General features: G+C 34.7%; 1 protein-coding gene across 4 annotated transcripts; it reads left to right on the top strand.

The window, feature by feature from the left end:
• The first annotated feature begins 1030 nt into the window (after window positions 1–1030).
• On the top strand, window positions 1031–10101 carry LOC127843276 (uncharacterized). Of its 4 annotated transcripts, none has more exons than XM_052373185.1 (3): window positions 1031–9040; window positions 9798–9864; window positions 10061–10101. In XM_052373185.1, the coding sequence occupies exon 1, from the start codon at window positions 2976–2978 to the stop codon at window positions 8703–8705; it is 5730 nt and encodes a 1909-aa protein (XP_052229145.1). In that variant the 5' UTR covers window positions 1031–2975; the 3' UTR covers window positions 8706–9040; window positions 9798–9864; window positions 10061–10101. The 4 variants fall into 4 exon arrangements, with proteins under 4 accessions (XP_052229145.1, XP_052229144.1, XP_052229143.1 ...); XM_052373184.1 differs by having other exon boundaries at window positions 1031–9597; XM_052373183.1 differs by having other exon boundaries at window positions 1031–9597; window positions 9798–10101.
• The last annotated feature ends 6711 nt before the right edge of the window (window positions 10102–16812 follow it).

The following is a 16812-nucleotide window of genomic DNA, read 5'->3' as shown; positions in this document are numbered from 1 at the left end:
AATTGTTCAGTCAGGCTTGACCAGTTATTTTCCCGCCCTTTCCTTTGTCTTCTGGTCACTTCTAACTTGAACACAGAGCTGTACACATCTACTTTTAAGATGTACATTTATAGTACAGAGTTGCCATTACTTCAATATAAGGTTAGTTCTATTTCTACCTGTTTGCATTTACTCTTTCTTGTATTTGCATTGAGTTGTATTTATGTTGTGAGTTGATATAACTCATATTTGATAAGTAATTAGGTTAAATTCAGAAAAGCAGCATTGCCATCCTAAACGTGCTAACGATTCCTATAATTCACAGTTTCCCATACTCTTCACATGTATAATCTTATTTGCAGCAGTAGCACAGCACCCGCAGAGAATTGTATAAGATTGAGAGAGAGTTCCGTACACATTCCACAAATGGTAAGCGAGAACGAGAAAGAGTTGAGATCTCATGTAATTGTATGTTTATGCTGTATATGTACCATTTATCATGTTACCAGATCTTTTATATATATTTCATTGTAACTTGTTAAAGGCCACACATGATATGTTTTATATATTTGTTACTTTGCATATAATAATATAGTGTCTGATACCATGTTTATATATGTTTCAGTGACATGGAATTCGTATAATAATAAAGACGAATACAACATATATTCGGGTGGTTATTTTGAGCCGGGTACTGCCCGTTTATATTTGGCGCCCAACGTGTTTTGCGGACCCGAGAGGAAGATGGCGGCCCGTGGAAAGCGGAGAAGTCGTGGAAGGGTCGTTGAGGACTGAGCGTACGTAGGAAGAGTCTTATTGGACGGGTCGTTGAGGACGTAGCGGAAGTGGGAGTCGTTTAACCGTGTATTTAGAACATTTCCGAGGATTTATAGTGCAATATCGTGTACCTACCGTGTGGACAATTGTGAAGTGGACATCTTTAAATAGTTATCGTGTATCATATTCAGACTTTTAATCATTTGTGGCCTATATTCAGCATATGTGTATTCTTCACCTTTCTTCGTAACCGTGAGTATATGTATGTGAGTGAGAGAGAGAATATATTATTTGTTTACCTAATATAATTGATTGCTCTAATTACTTGGTGACGGTTACATCTTTATAAGATCTATTCTTCATCCTTTATCAACAGTTACTAAAAACATTGAAATGCTGCTATTTTGAATTTATTCATAAAGTGATTATAAATTCATTAATTTTGTAACCAACTCATTGCTATCCCTTTAACCTCTTTATTCTATAAATTCTCATATAATCCCTTTCCCAGTGTCCATACCTTTATCCAGCCCTTTTACATTTTGGCCTTAATTCTATTTAGTCCATTGTATTCCATTTTATTACTGTGTGAGTGTTTGTTTTGATTTGCTGCATTCCTGAGTTTATGCATTGCTAACAGTACATCAGGTTACACTTGTTCACCTTGATTATACATGATTTGGTTTTGATTGGATATAGAATTCCCTAATTTGCATACTGAGTTTGGATATCATCGCTTCCTTGGTTTTCATTGGTTGACACATGACTGAATTTTTTTCACTGACAGACCATGTGACTACTATTTTACCTTATATGGAAGTTGTAGTAGAGTAGTAATTCTCAACACAGTGTAGTAGTACATGTACATGTAGGTAAGGTCTGTTTTGGACAGATGTCTCCCGTGTGAGCTGATATCAGGTAAATCTGTTTACACATTTGTGGTCGGCTTCTTTGGTTGTTATTTTAGTTAATTTGATTTGTCTCAGGGCATTGCATTTTTATTTTGGCGTTTAATATTTCTGAAGTTAATACTTATAACACAGTGTAGGTTGAGTGATTTGAATTAAAATACTTGGTGCAATTTATTCATTTGAATTTAATTTGAAATTATTTTGAACACTTATTTAAACTTCTTTATTTTTTTGTGAAATATTTTCATTTATTATTGATACTTAGGTTTGATTTGAAATATTTGGTTTTATTTATATTGTATTATTCTAAGTTGGACTTTGATTTTTAGGTTCTTCCTTGCAGTTTACGGATGGAAATACTTAGTTAATTTCATTTCATATCTTATTTGGAATTATTCTTGGACATTTTGGATAATTAATTATTTTCATTTACATTGCATTCCATTTACACATAGTGTGTTGAAGTTCTGTTTGATATAGGTGATTGAAGTTGTGCATGTTTAGTTGTGACTTAAGTTGACGCAATAGTGTGTTAGCTTGTTCTTGTACTTTGGAGTCTATTTTTCAGTTCATTCAATTTTGGGTTTGTGCTTTTGTGACCGAATTAGTTTGAACGTTGCTGAAATTGTGTGAAAGTGCATCACTGTTCATACTTTGAAGTTTGAATTTGATGTTTTGTTTTAGTTGTGATACTTGATTGATTGGTTCATTGTGGGTCAATTAATTTACTTGTATCTTAACTTTATTTTTTTATACTTTGTGATAATATTCTTAGTCCAGGATCCGTTTGCGCACAAGTGATTTATTTATTATTCATTATACTTGGTGATTATTGATTGACTTTCAGACAGTGCAAAAGTGATTTAACTGGTGTTTTCACTTATTGAATTTGATTTAAAGTGGATTCATTTGTTTGTACTTATACTTTGAATTGATTTTATAGAAGTTCACTTTGAATTGCAACTTAATTAGTCTTTGAGGATTTATTTGGTTGAACTTAAGGTTGAGTTGATGCAATACTGACATCAGTGAGGTGTTTGTTTGTTGTTTTATTGGCAGCAACTTTGAATTTTGGGTAGCATTTAACTGACTTTGAACTTTATTTGGTCTAAGCTATATTATACTATGTATGTTGGAAGAGATTAGTGTTTCTTTGAAACACAATATACTTGGAAGGGTTATCATTATTTCTTCGGAAACTATTGACTTTGAAGTTGACATGAATTGATTATTTGACAGAATTAATTAATTGATTAATTGATAGGTTGCATTAAATCACTGATAATTGAAAGTTGAATTTGAAGTTAAATGAACATGGCATCAAGTGAAGGGAAGATTATGGAGACTGTTCAAGAAGAAGGAGGTCAGGATATTACAGAGGAAGATAGGAAATTGCTTGAAGCATTTAAGAAGCTTGATGTTAAGCCTGAAATTGAAAATACAGAAGACTTAATCAAATTTATGTCCACATATAGATGTCGGGAAAAGGCTGAAGATAGGTATAGGTCAGCTGATACTTTAAGATATGTTGAGGACAGAAGACACTTTGAAGACAGAAGACACTTTGAGGACAGAAGAACCTTTGAGGAAAGAAGATATGGGGATGACAGAACCTTCAATAGTAGTAGCTACCCCAGGATATCAACCTTTGGAGGGGTTAGTGGAAAAGGAGAAGCCAGTTGGGAGAGTTTCAAGTTTGAAGTTCAGTCTTTGATGGCTGATAGGATATTCAGAGAAGAGCAAATATTATTTGGAATAAGAAAGGCTGCCAAAGAAGATGTGGCTGACATATTAAGACGACTAGGAACAAAGGTTACAGTGAGTGAAGTTATGTGGAAGCTGGAGAGTACATATGGAAATGTTGAAACGAAGGAAACTATTCTAAGAAAGTTTTACAATTGTTCCCAGCAACCTGCAGAGTCCATTGCATCATTTTCTTCTAAGCTTGAAGACTTGTACGACAAGGCAGTTTCTTTGGGGGGTATTAAGAAGGATGACAATATAATTAAAGGGGTCTTATACCAAGGATTGAAGAAGGAACTCAGGCAGCAGGCAGCTTACAAGTTTGAAACAGAACATGATTATGACGCCTTTAAAATCTATCTAAGAAAGATGGAGTCTGAAGATAGAGAGGAGAAAAGAGAGACAACAAAGCCAGCCAACCCTGCGGTAAATACAACAGCACCAGAATTGACTGAGGTCCTGTCACAACTCAAAAGGTTGAATGAAAGAATCGATAGATTAGAAAGAGAGAAAGTAACAGGTCAGTCAGAGAACCAGTACACACCATTTATCAGCAGAGGTGCTCGGCGTGGACAACACGGTTATGATAGACATTTCCGGCCAGATCAGAGGGGTTTCAGAGGAACAACAAGAAGGGAACCATCAAGGCCACTGTCATCAACCACGTTTATGCCCACCTGTTACCACTGCAATCAACGTGGACACATTGCTAGGGAGTGCCCAAAACTAGTTTGTGCTCCAGTCGCCGGGTCGGAGAGGAGCACACCAGAGACTAAGAAAGACCCTCAACTAGTTGGAGATGTGAATGAAGTCAACCTGAATATTAATAACAATACAACCACAGCTCTTTTGGACACTGGATCATGCGTAAGTATTATATCTGAAACATTCTATAAAGAACACTTAGCTGATACTGAATTAGAGCCACTGACAGAAATGATCAACATAGAATGCGCTGATGGTCAACAACTCCCATACTTAGGATGTATAGAAGCTACCATTAGTATTGAAAATGGATTGGAGAAAGCAACATCAAAGCAATGTCTCTTTTTGATATCACCAGATACGAAATACTCTGCAAGAACTCCAATAATTCTAGGAACAAACATATTGAAAACATTACTACAAGACTGCAAAGATAATTTTGGTGAACAATTTTTACAGAAGGCTAATTTACATACTCCATGGTTTTTAAGCTTTAGATGTTTAGTAATAAGAGAGAAAGCACTTAGAAGAAACAAGAATTGTCTGGCTATACTGAGATGTGCTACTGAACAGAAGATTACCATAGGACCAAATCAAACCAAACCTATACCAGTGACAGCTTATAGAAAACTACCATACAGTGAATGTAATGCATTGATATCAGAGACAGGAGATTCATCACTTCCTGACTTCATTGACATCGGACCAGCTCTCGTGAATTATGACTTTAAGAAGAATGAGTATGTAGTGGAGTTATCTAACGTCACCTATAATACAGTTACAATAGCACCCAGAGCCATCATTGCAGAGCTACAGCCAGTTGACATTGAAGATGATACAACAAGGAGACACCTGAAGGAAGAGGAAGATTTGAAGAGAAGACAAGAGGCATTGATAGAAAGCTTGGACATCGACAAAGACAACATTTTAACACCTGAACAAAGAGAACAATTAAAAACACTTCTTCAAAAACACAAGGATTTATTTTCAACTTCTGACACAGATATAGGAACGTGTACGAAAACCAAACATAGAATAAATCTACATGACGAAACGCCATTTAAAATGAGACATCGCAGGATACCACCTAACATGGTTGAAGAGGTTAGAGCACATCTGGAACAGTTACTTTCATGCGGTATAATAACACCATCCAAATCTCCATGGGCATCACCAGTAGTTCTTGTTAGGAAGAAGAATGGAACACTCAGAATGTGTATAGACTTTAGAAATCTTAATGCCAAGACTATTAAAGACTCCTATGCCCTTCCCAGAATAGAAGACGTTTTTGATTGTTTACAGGGGGCGATGTATTTTTCTACGTTGGATATGAAATCAGGTTATCATCAAATTGAAATTGAGGAGGAGCATAAGGAAAGAACAGCCTTTACAGTAGGAGCACTAGGGTTTTACCACTTCCGAAAAATGCCATTCGGATTGACAAATGCTCCAGCAACATTTCAAAGAAATTCAGAGGAAATGCTAGGAGATTTGAATATGAAGATCTGCGTTATTTATTTGGACGACCTTATCATCTTTAGTAAAACTTTTGAGGAACACCTACATAACATAAACACCATTTTTGACAGATTAAGGGAATTTGGTTTGAAACTAGCTCCTGAAAAATGTGAATTCTTCAGAGAAAAGATAGCTTTCCTAGGACACATTGTGAGTAGTAAAGGAATTGAAACTGACCCAAGTAAGATAGACAAGATCAGAAACTGGCCATCACCAAGCACACCAGAAGAATTGAGAAGTTTTTTGTCATTTGCTGGATATTACAGAAGATTTATTCAAGACTTTAGCAAAATTACGAGACCGTTGAATGATCTGTTACCACCAACCAAAGCAAAGAAGGGACAGAAGAAACCACTGAAGGAATGGAAATGGACAGACACTGAAGAAGATATATTTACTAATCTGAAAGAAATTCTGTCTACACCTCCAGTTCTGGCATATCCAGATTTCAACTTACCGTTTGAAGTACACACGGATGCATCAGGTAAGGGTTTAGGAGCTGTGCTATATCAACAACATCACGACAACACCAAACACGTCATAGCATATGCAAGCAGGTCACTCAGTAAATCAGAATCAAACTACGCAGCTTTCAAATTAGAATTTTTGGCATTAAAATGGGCAGTCACCGAAAAGTTTTCAGATTACTTAACCAACACTCACTTTACATTACTCACAGATAACAATCCACTCACTTACATTCTCACTACAGCGAAATTAGACGCAACAGGGCAAAGATGGGCATCAGATTTGGGCAATTACAACTTTGACATCATATACAGGGCAGGCAGAAACAACACAGATGCAGATGCACTCAGCAGATATCCTCACCACAAAATCATAGACCAACAACAACATGAAAACATCAAAATAGACAACAGCACAGTGAAAACAATTTGCAAGTACATAACACCAGCACTCATTGACACACTACCAGCATTGTCACTCAACATCATAGAAGCTACAGAAACACCAATGCAACCTATAGCACAGCTTGAATTAAGAGAAATTAGGAAAGCACAGAGACAAGATCAATTAATTGAAAAGTGGAGAATAGCAACTATAGACAAGACCCTACCCCAATTTAATACTCTACCTGGAGATATCATAATGAAAAAGAACTTTGAAAACTTTATCATAAAGAGAGGCATTCTGTACAGGAATTTACATGAGAATGAAGAGATTATTGAACAACTCGTTATACCAAACTGCTATAAGAGAGAAATACTAGAAGGATTTCATGACGACTGTGGTCACCCTGGAAGAGATAGGACACTAAGATTACTGAGAGAACGCTATTTTTGGCCAGGAATTACAACAGATGTGGAGAAACATGTCACAGGATGTAATCGATGTTTAAGGAGAAAGACAACAGTGAATACAAGGGCACCAATGATTAATGTGAATACAACTTATCCATTAGAATTAGTGTGCTTTGACTTTCTGTCAGTTGAACCATCTAAAGGACATAGTAACATCCTAGTGATAACGGATCATTATACCAAATTTGCCATGGCCATTCCGACAAAGAACCAGACAGCGAAAACAACCGCCGAAGCCTTTTATAACAATTTTGTTGTTCAGTATGGTATTCCAACAACTTTACACTCTGACCAAGTAGCCAATTTCGAATCACAGATAATCAAAGAGCTCTGCAAATTAACCAATACAAAGAAAACTCATACTTCTATTTACCATCCTCAAGGAAACGGAACTCCAGAAAGATTTAATAGAACATTACTAGGCATGCTTGGAACATTAGAGAATGATCAGAAGAAACATTGGACTGATTACATTAAGCATCTGGTATTTTGCTACAATTGTACTCCACACGAATCGACAAGAGTATCACCTTTCGAATTAATGTTCGGACGTAAAGCAAAATTACCCATGGACACCAAGTTTGAACAAGTAACATCAGAATTCAAGACCAAAGAAACCAAAGATTACATTGAACATTTAAAGATGAGAATGAAGAGGACAAGAGAAATAGTTGAACAGTATGTAGAAAATGCCAAAGGTAAGCAAAAGAAGTATTATGACATGAAAGCTCGAGCAGCAAGAGTTCAAGTAGGGGATAAGGTTCTTGTAAAAATCCTATCCCATACTGAAGGAAAACACAAACTGGTAGATAAGTTTGAAGAGGAAGTTTTTACTGTCCTAGAACAAGTAAATGACCATATACCAGTCTATCGTGTCAGGTCAGAATCAGGTAAGGAGAAAACTCTGCACAGGAATCATCTGCGCCTGTTGGTTAATCAGGATGAAGCAGAAGAGTTCCGGGATAATCAGGAGACTACTTCAGGTAACAGCATACCTGTAGACGTAGCAGAAGAAGAAGTAGAAGAATTATCAGACAAGAAGACCAAGGATGCATCCAAAGAAGTAGAAAAGATGGAAGACGATGATGAGGATGAGTCTGATGCAGGAGATCTTGTATATTTTTCAAGAGGTGGGGACGCCCATATCCTAGCTGACGACATAGATATGTCTAGAGAAGAATCAAGGACGGAAAACATAGATATGTCTACAGAAGAATCGAGGATAGAAGACAGAGATGATATTTCTAGTGAAGTTCCCGGAGAACAACGAAACGAAGATAGGGAAGAATTAATACAAGCAGAGGATAGAGTAGATGACGTTGTTGAAGATGTTCCTGAATCTACAGCAGGGAATGAAGAAGAGAACAACGAAGAAGAGATGCCTGAAAACGTACCTCATCAAGTAGATTTGTCGCAAGAAGCTGACATCACTGAAGAACCAGACATTACTGAATACCCTATACAAGATCAAGATGAAGAAATTGAAGTCCCTATAGAAATGGATGAAGCACAACCGATAAGGACAGAGACGTCTACATCGGATACTAGAGCTCCAACACCAAAACCAAGACAATCTGTCAGAGAGAGACGACCTCCAGATCGGTATAAGGATTACCAGATGAATGCTTGTGTGGTACCAAGACCACAAGATGCCAGGTTTGAGGCATTAAATAAATTGATTGCCTCAGGTGTTTTAAATCAATTAGACAGTAAGACAGCTGGACGTATGGTTTCTAGTATTTTTCAATGAAATTTTCATTAAAAATTTGTTTTAACATATTTTAAACAATATTGTGTATGTATTTTGTGTGTATTTTATATCAGATGTTTTTTTTTTTTTTGCAAGGTTCGGGCAGTATTATTCTGATTAATAATTATCAGAAAGAGTTATCTCTGAAATAAATTTCAGTGAGTTTTCATGCGAGTGACGTGATGTTATTTTTGTAACTTTCTTATTAACAATGTGAATTGCTGATATTGCATATAGTATCAATTGATTTTTTTAATGTATTATTTTAATGTGAGGACACAGTTCTGAAGAGCAGGAGGAAAAGAGTCAGAATCATATTTATACATTTATGTAAGGTAAGTATGTATCAGTTATTCAGTAGTATAACTAGTGGATGTAGTTTCGATAAAGTATGTTGTTCTTGCTTGTACAATGCTGTTATTATAAACAGTATAGTGAGATAGATAGGTATTGTATCTATTTTGTATAGAAAGGTTATTTGTTGACGGACGATTCTGTTTTTACTGTGACATGACAATTTTGTTTTCTTCTTGGTTTGTTATGATGAGGACATCATTTTTCGGGCCAGGGAAGTCTGTAACAGGGTTGAAATATTCATTTCACGGATTCTGTTCATGTGTTCTGTTTTAAATGTTATTATTTCCATATAACGCATTGTGTTTACCTGGGTTACTTATTAAGCTGTGCTCCTGTGGCCAGTCTTAGAGTTAAAGTCAGTCAAGCATGTGAGTTACACATGTCCAGTTTATATAATTGTTCAGTCAGGCTTGACCAGTTATTTTCCCGCCCTTTCCTTTGTCTTCTGGTCACTTCTAACTTGAACACAGAGCTGTACACATCTACTTTTAAGATGTACATTTATAGTACAGAGTTGCCATTACTTCAATATAAGGTTAGTTCTATTTCTACCTGTTTGCATTTACTCTTTCTTGTATTTGCATTGAGTTGTATTTATGTTGTGAGTTGATATAACTCATATTTGATAAGTAATTAGGTTAAATTCAGAAAAGCAGCATTGCCATCCTAAACGTGCTAACGATTCCTATAATTCACAGTTTCCCATACTCTTCACATGTATAATCTTATTTGCAGCAGTAGCACAGCACCCGCAGAGAATTGTATAAGATTGAGAGAGAGTTCCGTACACATTCCACAAATGGTAAGCGAGAACGAGAAAGAGTTGAGATCTCATGTAATTGTATGTTTATGCTGTATATGTACCATTTATCATGTTACCAGATCTTTTATATATATTTCATTGTAACTTGTTAAAGGCCACACATGATATGTTTTATATATTTGTTACTTTGCATATAATAATATAGTGTCTGATACCATGTTTATATATGTTTCAGTGACATGGAATTCGTATAATAATAAAGACGAATACAACATATATTCGGGTGGTTATTTTGAGCCGGGTACTGCCCGTTTATATTATGTTACATATACATATACATATGTTATATATTACAGTACCACACCTGGTCATGTGTCAGGAATTGGAGAGATAACATCTTACTAAGAGTATGCAAACAACCCTGTCTTAGCATATTTTAATTGATAAAATAATATATTTATATTCAATAAGATTCTATGTGCTTCCTAAAGTTCCTTGGTAATATAATTGCTTTATCATTTTTTTTCCCAAAAACTTTTTATGTTATGAAAACCAGAGGATATCCGATAGCTGGTTTGTTTTCTGAACCGTTCAGATAACTTGCATGGTGCTTGGTCATGAAATTATTTCAATGCCATTCTCCTCCAATCTCTAGATGTACAGTAATTGTCAGTTAGTGACTCAAGTATGATAACTTCATCATATAATAAGCTCATACTGGTGAATCAAGAAGTCAAGAAAAGTATTGGTAGGTTCATAAGTTAATACTGGTGAATCAAGTAGCCCAGAAAAGTATTGGTATGTTACCTGATTGGCATGATATGAATAAAATAATGTTTAAAATAGCAAACAAATTTCATACATAGTTTTTATGATAAGTTTTAGTGTACATTTCAAAATTACAAATATGCTTATATGTTATTTCAGAGTAAATTGAAGGCAGCCAACAATTGGACGGTGGTGCCAATCAATGAAAAGAAGGGATACACGTACATGCACTGAGTACACAGATTTCATCAAGGAAAAAACCCTTCGATCAAAGTTCCTTTTTGATTCAGCTTATCAAATGCTGATTGCCTCTACAATTGCCCCAAAGCTGAATGCCTCTACAATTGCCCCTTATATATCCACCTGCGGCTAATGAGGAGCTGCAAAATCCAATAGGTCAAGGGCAAGCAACCTGGAAACAATATGAAGATTTACTCATACAAATTGGTACATGGTGTATGTAACTATGTTGTTTTAACTAACTTCAACATACCATTATTATGAATTAAAAAATGGACAAAGCTGAAATCAATAACTGACTATGGGTAGGAACATGTTGTGTGAATTTGGCAGCATGGTTTTATTGGATGTATACCATTGAGTATGAAAGTGCATGTGTGACCCTGGCTGTTTTTTCAGTCAGTAGATGACTTAAGTATTTGAAATGATGCTTGAATTTATTTGTGTAATATGAAGGCGTGACCAAATTTGTGACATTATGGTCGACTGTCCTGTCATCATCATGGTGATAACATGTGATTTTAATAAGTGAACTGCTTATAAACATAGGGCAGAAATATCATTGATAAAATACTGATGAACATAGCATACAAGTGCCCTAAAATGCCATGAGAATATGTATTTGAGTTTTAAGTGTGTAAGGTATTGTGAATTTTGTTAATTGTTTTGTTATAAAAATATAGGATCCAAAGTATTCAATCATAGATCACTCTGAAAAAAGAAGAATAAGTAAAAACCTTGTCTGGCAAATAACTACATAAACAATGGGCAAAGTTCCAGATTTTTTTGTCACAAGTAAAGACTATGAAAAGGAATTATTGACTCTTTTAGGTATAAGCTACCATAGTCAATGTTGAGTGCGTGCTGCACACCACATTTGTTTATGTTCCATTAACAATGACATCAAAGCACAATGCTATGTATAGATTATGTATTGTTTTCCATTGTTGATCAGTCTATAAACAACCATTTATTGTAATAGCCTTACATAAACTGTCATAAAGATGTTAAAGTGCTGTTTATCCATAAATAAACAAGGGCTGTTTGTAAAACATGCATGCCCCCCATATGGGCTGTCCGTAGTAGTGGCAGCCATTGTGTGAATACGATTTTTGTCACTGTGACCTTGACCTTTGACCTAGTGACCTGAAAATCAATAGGGGTCATCTGCGGGTCACGATCAATGTACCTTTGAAGTGTCATGATCCTAGGCAAAAGCATTCATGAGTTATCATCCGAAAATCATTTTACTATTTCGGGTCACCCTGACCTTGACCTTTGAACTTGTGACCTCAAAATCAATAGGGGTCATCTGCGAGTCATGATCAATCTACCCATGAAGTTTCATGATCCTAGGCGTATGCGTTCTTGAGTTATCATCCGGAAACCATTTTACTATTTCGGGTCACCGTGACCTTGACCTTTGACCTAGTGACCTCAAAATCAATAGGGGTCATCTGCAAGTCATGATCAATCTACCCATGAAGTTTCATGATCCTAGGCGTATGCGTTCTTGAGTTATCATTCAAAAATCATTTTACTATTTCTGGTCACCGTGACCTTGACCTTTGACCTAGTGACCTCAAAATCAATAGGGGTCATCTGCGAGTCATTATCAATGTCCCTATGAAGTTTCATGATCCTAGGCCCAAGCGTTCTTGAGTTATCGTCTGACATTCACCTGGTGGACGGACCGACTTTTGTTATTGTCCAACTTTTAAGATGCAGGAACATAATGGCCACTGTTTCGACAGTAAATGAGTTAAATTTTCTACACTTTTGATTTTAAGCTGAGACAATTACATGAGTAGTTTTACGTGTTCTATATTCATATTACAAGCAACAATATTTGATAAAGATAAAATGCATTACTAATTCCGTTAAACAGGCCCACAGACAAATAAAATATTTGATATAGATAAAATGCATTGATAATTCCGTTAAACAGTCCACAGAAAAATAACATATTTGAAATAGATAAAGTGCATTATTAATTCTGTTAAACAGGCCCACAGAAAAATAAACATGAAAAATGGGTCATATTCAACAACAGTAAACATACTGGTCTCTGGCTTGTACAGTATTGTCAGGCCATGCCACAACAAAGTTGGTCTTCATCATGGTCTACCAAATGGACAATTCTTGCAAACACACCATCATGGTTAGCTTGAGGATGGTGCAAGCTGGGCCAGGACAGGCTGTCAGTGATAACTGCTGACTGTCTGGAAGCAATTTCCTTCAACAGCTCCTATGCTTCCGTATAAGTAAGGTGGTCTATGATATCCTTGAAAAGTAATTTCTGCATTTAACAATAAATGTTTTGAACATAAAGCTAAAAATTTTGACACAAGATGTAGCTACATGTACATATAGAATTTTTTATTTTTCATGACACCATTTTTAAACATTCCTGTCAGTTTGTTTTGTAAAATTTCAATATTCACCTAGTGTAGTGTAGGATTATTTTTTAAATTCTTTGCTCATGTAGCAACACAGTTTTACATACAAAGACTTTGTTTTATTTATCAACAATTAGTGCGTTGAACTGTGTTTTTTATCTATTTCCATTCAAGAATATTGTGAAATGACATTTAAAAAAAAAATCAATGAAATCTCAACTTGCCTGAATATCTGAAAACATTATCTACAAATTATTTCAATATTCTCAAATGAAATCAACAGAAAAAAAAATGCAGCTAAATAAGTATACCTTTTCTGTTTCTTGTACCAAAGTGACAAAATCCAGTGATCCCTTCTTCATAGACTTCTTGGTTTAATTATGGTTGTATCCTATTGAAAAAGTAAATACACAATTTAAACCACTTTTTAAAACTATTTATGGTCTCTATTAAAAAAGTGAGTTGTAAATATGTGGTTTATTATCTAATAAGTTTTCTTCGACATTCAGGAAATCAAATCTTGAGGATATTCAAAACACTTGAAAAAAGAGGAATATCCAGAATATTCTTGGCTTTTACAAATATAATGATACATGCATTTCAGATGACCTGTATTTGATTTATTCAAAATACAATGTACTGTTGAAATACACATTTATCAAAATATATACATACTTTGCTAAATTAACAAAGAATATAAAGACAAAATACTTTAAATACAGAAACAATAAGATGCACGAAAATAAATTGGGGCGAGTTGTCTCTTGGTTAGAGTGAGTGACCATATGTTTGATGCGAGTTTGTTTTGGGGCAAGTTGGTATTGGGGCGAGTTGTCTGGCGCCAGCTACATGCATTTGATGCCATGAATTACTAAACTGTGTTACTATTTTCAAAAATATTTTCGTTATTCAGTTTATTTATAAAATAGCTGTGCAGAAGAAACTGATATAAATACATTAAAGCGAGTATATACGATTTAGTTAAATATTTATGAATTTATATAAACTGTGTAAAAAAAACTTATTATATATATATTTCAATATAAATTAAAATAAAAGTTAAGAAGAACATGTGTCGAAAAATGCGAAATAAGCCAGATATTTAATTCTGAAATTGAAAACGGCTGTACAGCCGAATTCGCCAGCATGTATACCATACATGTACGATGTGCATCTAAACTTAGTTTAACGGTTTATTTGAAATTCTGCAACGATATCTATTCATACGACACACGAACACTATCTCCGATCCTAATACAAAGACGAATGCTTCGGTTATTGTAGGAAAATATGTACGTCACTATCGGCTCGGGCGCTAATTTGTCTTTGCTGCATTTTATGAAATTCGGCTTTAATGTATAATTTTTCTGGCCTATTTTGTGTTTTTGTAACATATTTTATCAATATATTACAATTAAACACATATAAAAAATCGTATATACCCGCTTTAACCCTTTGCATGCTGGGAAATTTGTAATCTGCTAAATGTCATCCGCTGAATTTCTAAAATTAGCCATTTCTTCGATTTTTTTCACAGAATACTATCAGAATAGCAAACAGTTTGGATCCTGATGAGACGCCACGTTCTGTGGCGTCTCATCTGGAACCAAACTGTTTGCAAAGGCCTTCAAAATTCGGTTCCAGCGCTTAAAGGGTTAACTATGAGTTTTGGGTTTAAATTAATAAACTACCAGTACCATTCAAATGCATTTTAGTTAATAATAAATGTCATTGTCATATAACACACAATAATGAATATGTCAATGAATGCACAGCAATCAGCATCTTGAATTGCCTGCCAACAAATAATGTTGTCAATGTCAGTTCTGAGGAAAGAAAAAGATACTGTAATGTTTAAATGATCTCAGTACTCCAAGGCTAATGATAAATATTATTTATATGCGCGAATACTAAAGTTAATTCTGTTTTCAACTTGGCTTTTAATTTTAGTCTCTGTCTGTAACTTAAGTGTAAACGAGAGAATCAGTATTTACGCGTTCTGTGATGTATATGCATATACTTATGTAACGAAAACGAATGATTTGATCAGTTATACTATTTTAATCTACTTTTATAAAAAAAAAATCATACGCACTATTGAGTTTAACAATAAAAAAACATATTTTTACCTTCTTCTTCCGTGTTTGACAATACAGATTCCGCCATATTTGTTGTTGTTGTCACACTGCGTGTTTATATTTAAATATATATTTAAAATATATATTTAGTCGGGGAAAAACCGATCCAAGGGTCAGTGGTTCGAGCCTTGGTGCGGCTTACTTTTTTCTTTCTTATTTTAACTTTATTTTTGTTTTATACTGGAGCACGTTACTTGCGATGTTTAAATTTATGAATTTAAAGCATTAAATGAAAAACTTCAAAAAAATGCAATTTAAGTGTGAACAAGCCCCTTTAATGTTTGAAAAGCCCACACAGGCTTCTGTTTGTAAAAATGGCGCTAATTAATTTGCCGACTGTGTATAGTTGAGATAAAATCACCTTATTTTGAACAAATCTGGTAAAATATATATGGTTCGAATACCAACTGCGGATAAGAGCAACAGAACAGTCCTTGTAACTAAATAACCCTAATATTTTAATAAGTAATAATCTAAACCATAAAGTGACCTGTACTTCGATAATTATGTATACCTGAAGAGAAGATATATCGAAGGTGAAAGTTGCGTAACACATGAAACTATAAACAAATTGTGCAGCAAACAAAGATCTGTATATACCAAGGATAAATATATTATCTACTATGTATGTCCTTGGCATTACCTCCTTAAAACACTAAACAATGAACTAGAACCTACAATTTTAAAATTTAGAACAGCCAACTGTTGCTACCTTCTCAATTATAATTCTCACTGGCATCAGCAATGATTTCTCAATGTTGCATACTGTACTTAGATTTCACAGAGCCAGGCAGCATATTTGTTTTATTTTCCTTTTTGAGCCTTTAATGTCAAAGTAATTTCAAATTACCATCATTGAGGAATAAATGCAAGGTAGGTCAGCGATAATTATGTCAGCCACCAAAACATGTTATTTAATACTATTGATATAACACTTTGATAATTTTACACTTGAAAGTATATATTTTTTAAGCACCAAAATACTAGGATTAAATAAATTTGTATATTTCTAACTACTGTTTAAAAGTCATTTTGGTTAGCGACTGTCACGTCACCCACTGTACTCAAGGTAGCGACTACCACGTCACCCACCGTACTCAATGTAGAGAATGTCAAGTCAGCCACCGTACTAAAGGTAGCGACTGTCACGTCACCCACCTCAAAGTTATTTATATCTTATTTGAATTTATGTTTTAAATATGGTTAATCACATTTGATCACATCTTTTGATTGCTTGAATCAATCACATTTTATAGTATCTATAAACATTGTACTATTTGTAGTAATTATCAATTAATTAATTTAGAATGTTCATTACCAGAAAGGTGAGCTCAGATGTAAATAAGAGCACTTTCTCCCTCACTATGAGATATTGTCAAAGGTAGCAATATTTGTTTGAATCATGCCATTTTGTGAGGCATACAAATTAAGCTAAATTCTTG

This window comes from Dreissena polymorpha, chromosome 8 (assembly GCF_020536995.1).
Source record: "Dreissena polymorpha isolate Duluth1 chromosome 8, UMN_Dpol_1.0, whole genome shotgun sequence".
Classification (NCBI taxonomy): Eukaryota; Metazoa; Mollusca; class Bivalvia; order Myida; family Dreissenidae; genus Dreissena; species Dreissena polymorpha.
The sequence above is the reverse complement of the archived record's forward strand: the minus strand, read 5'-3'. Positions and strand labels throughout refer to the sequence as shown.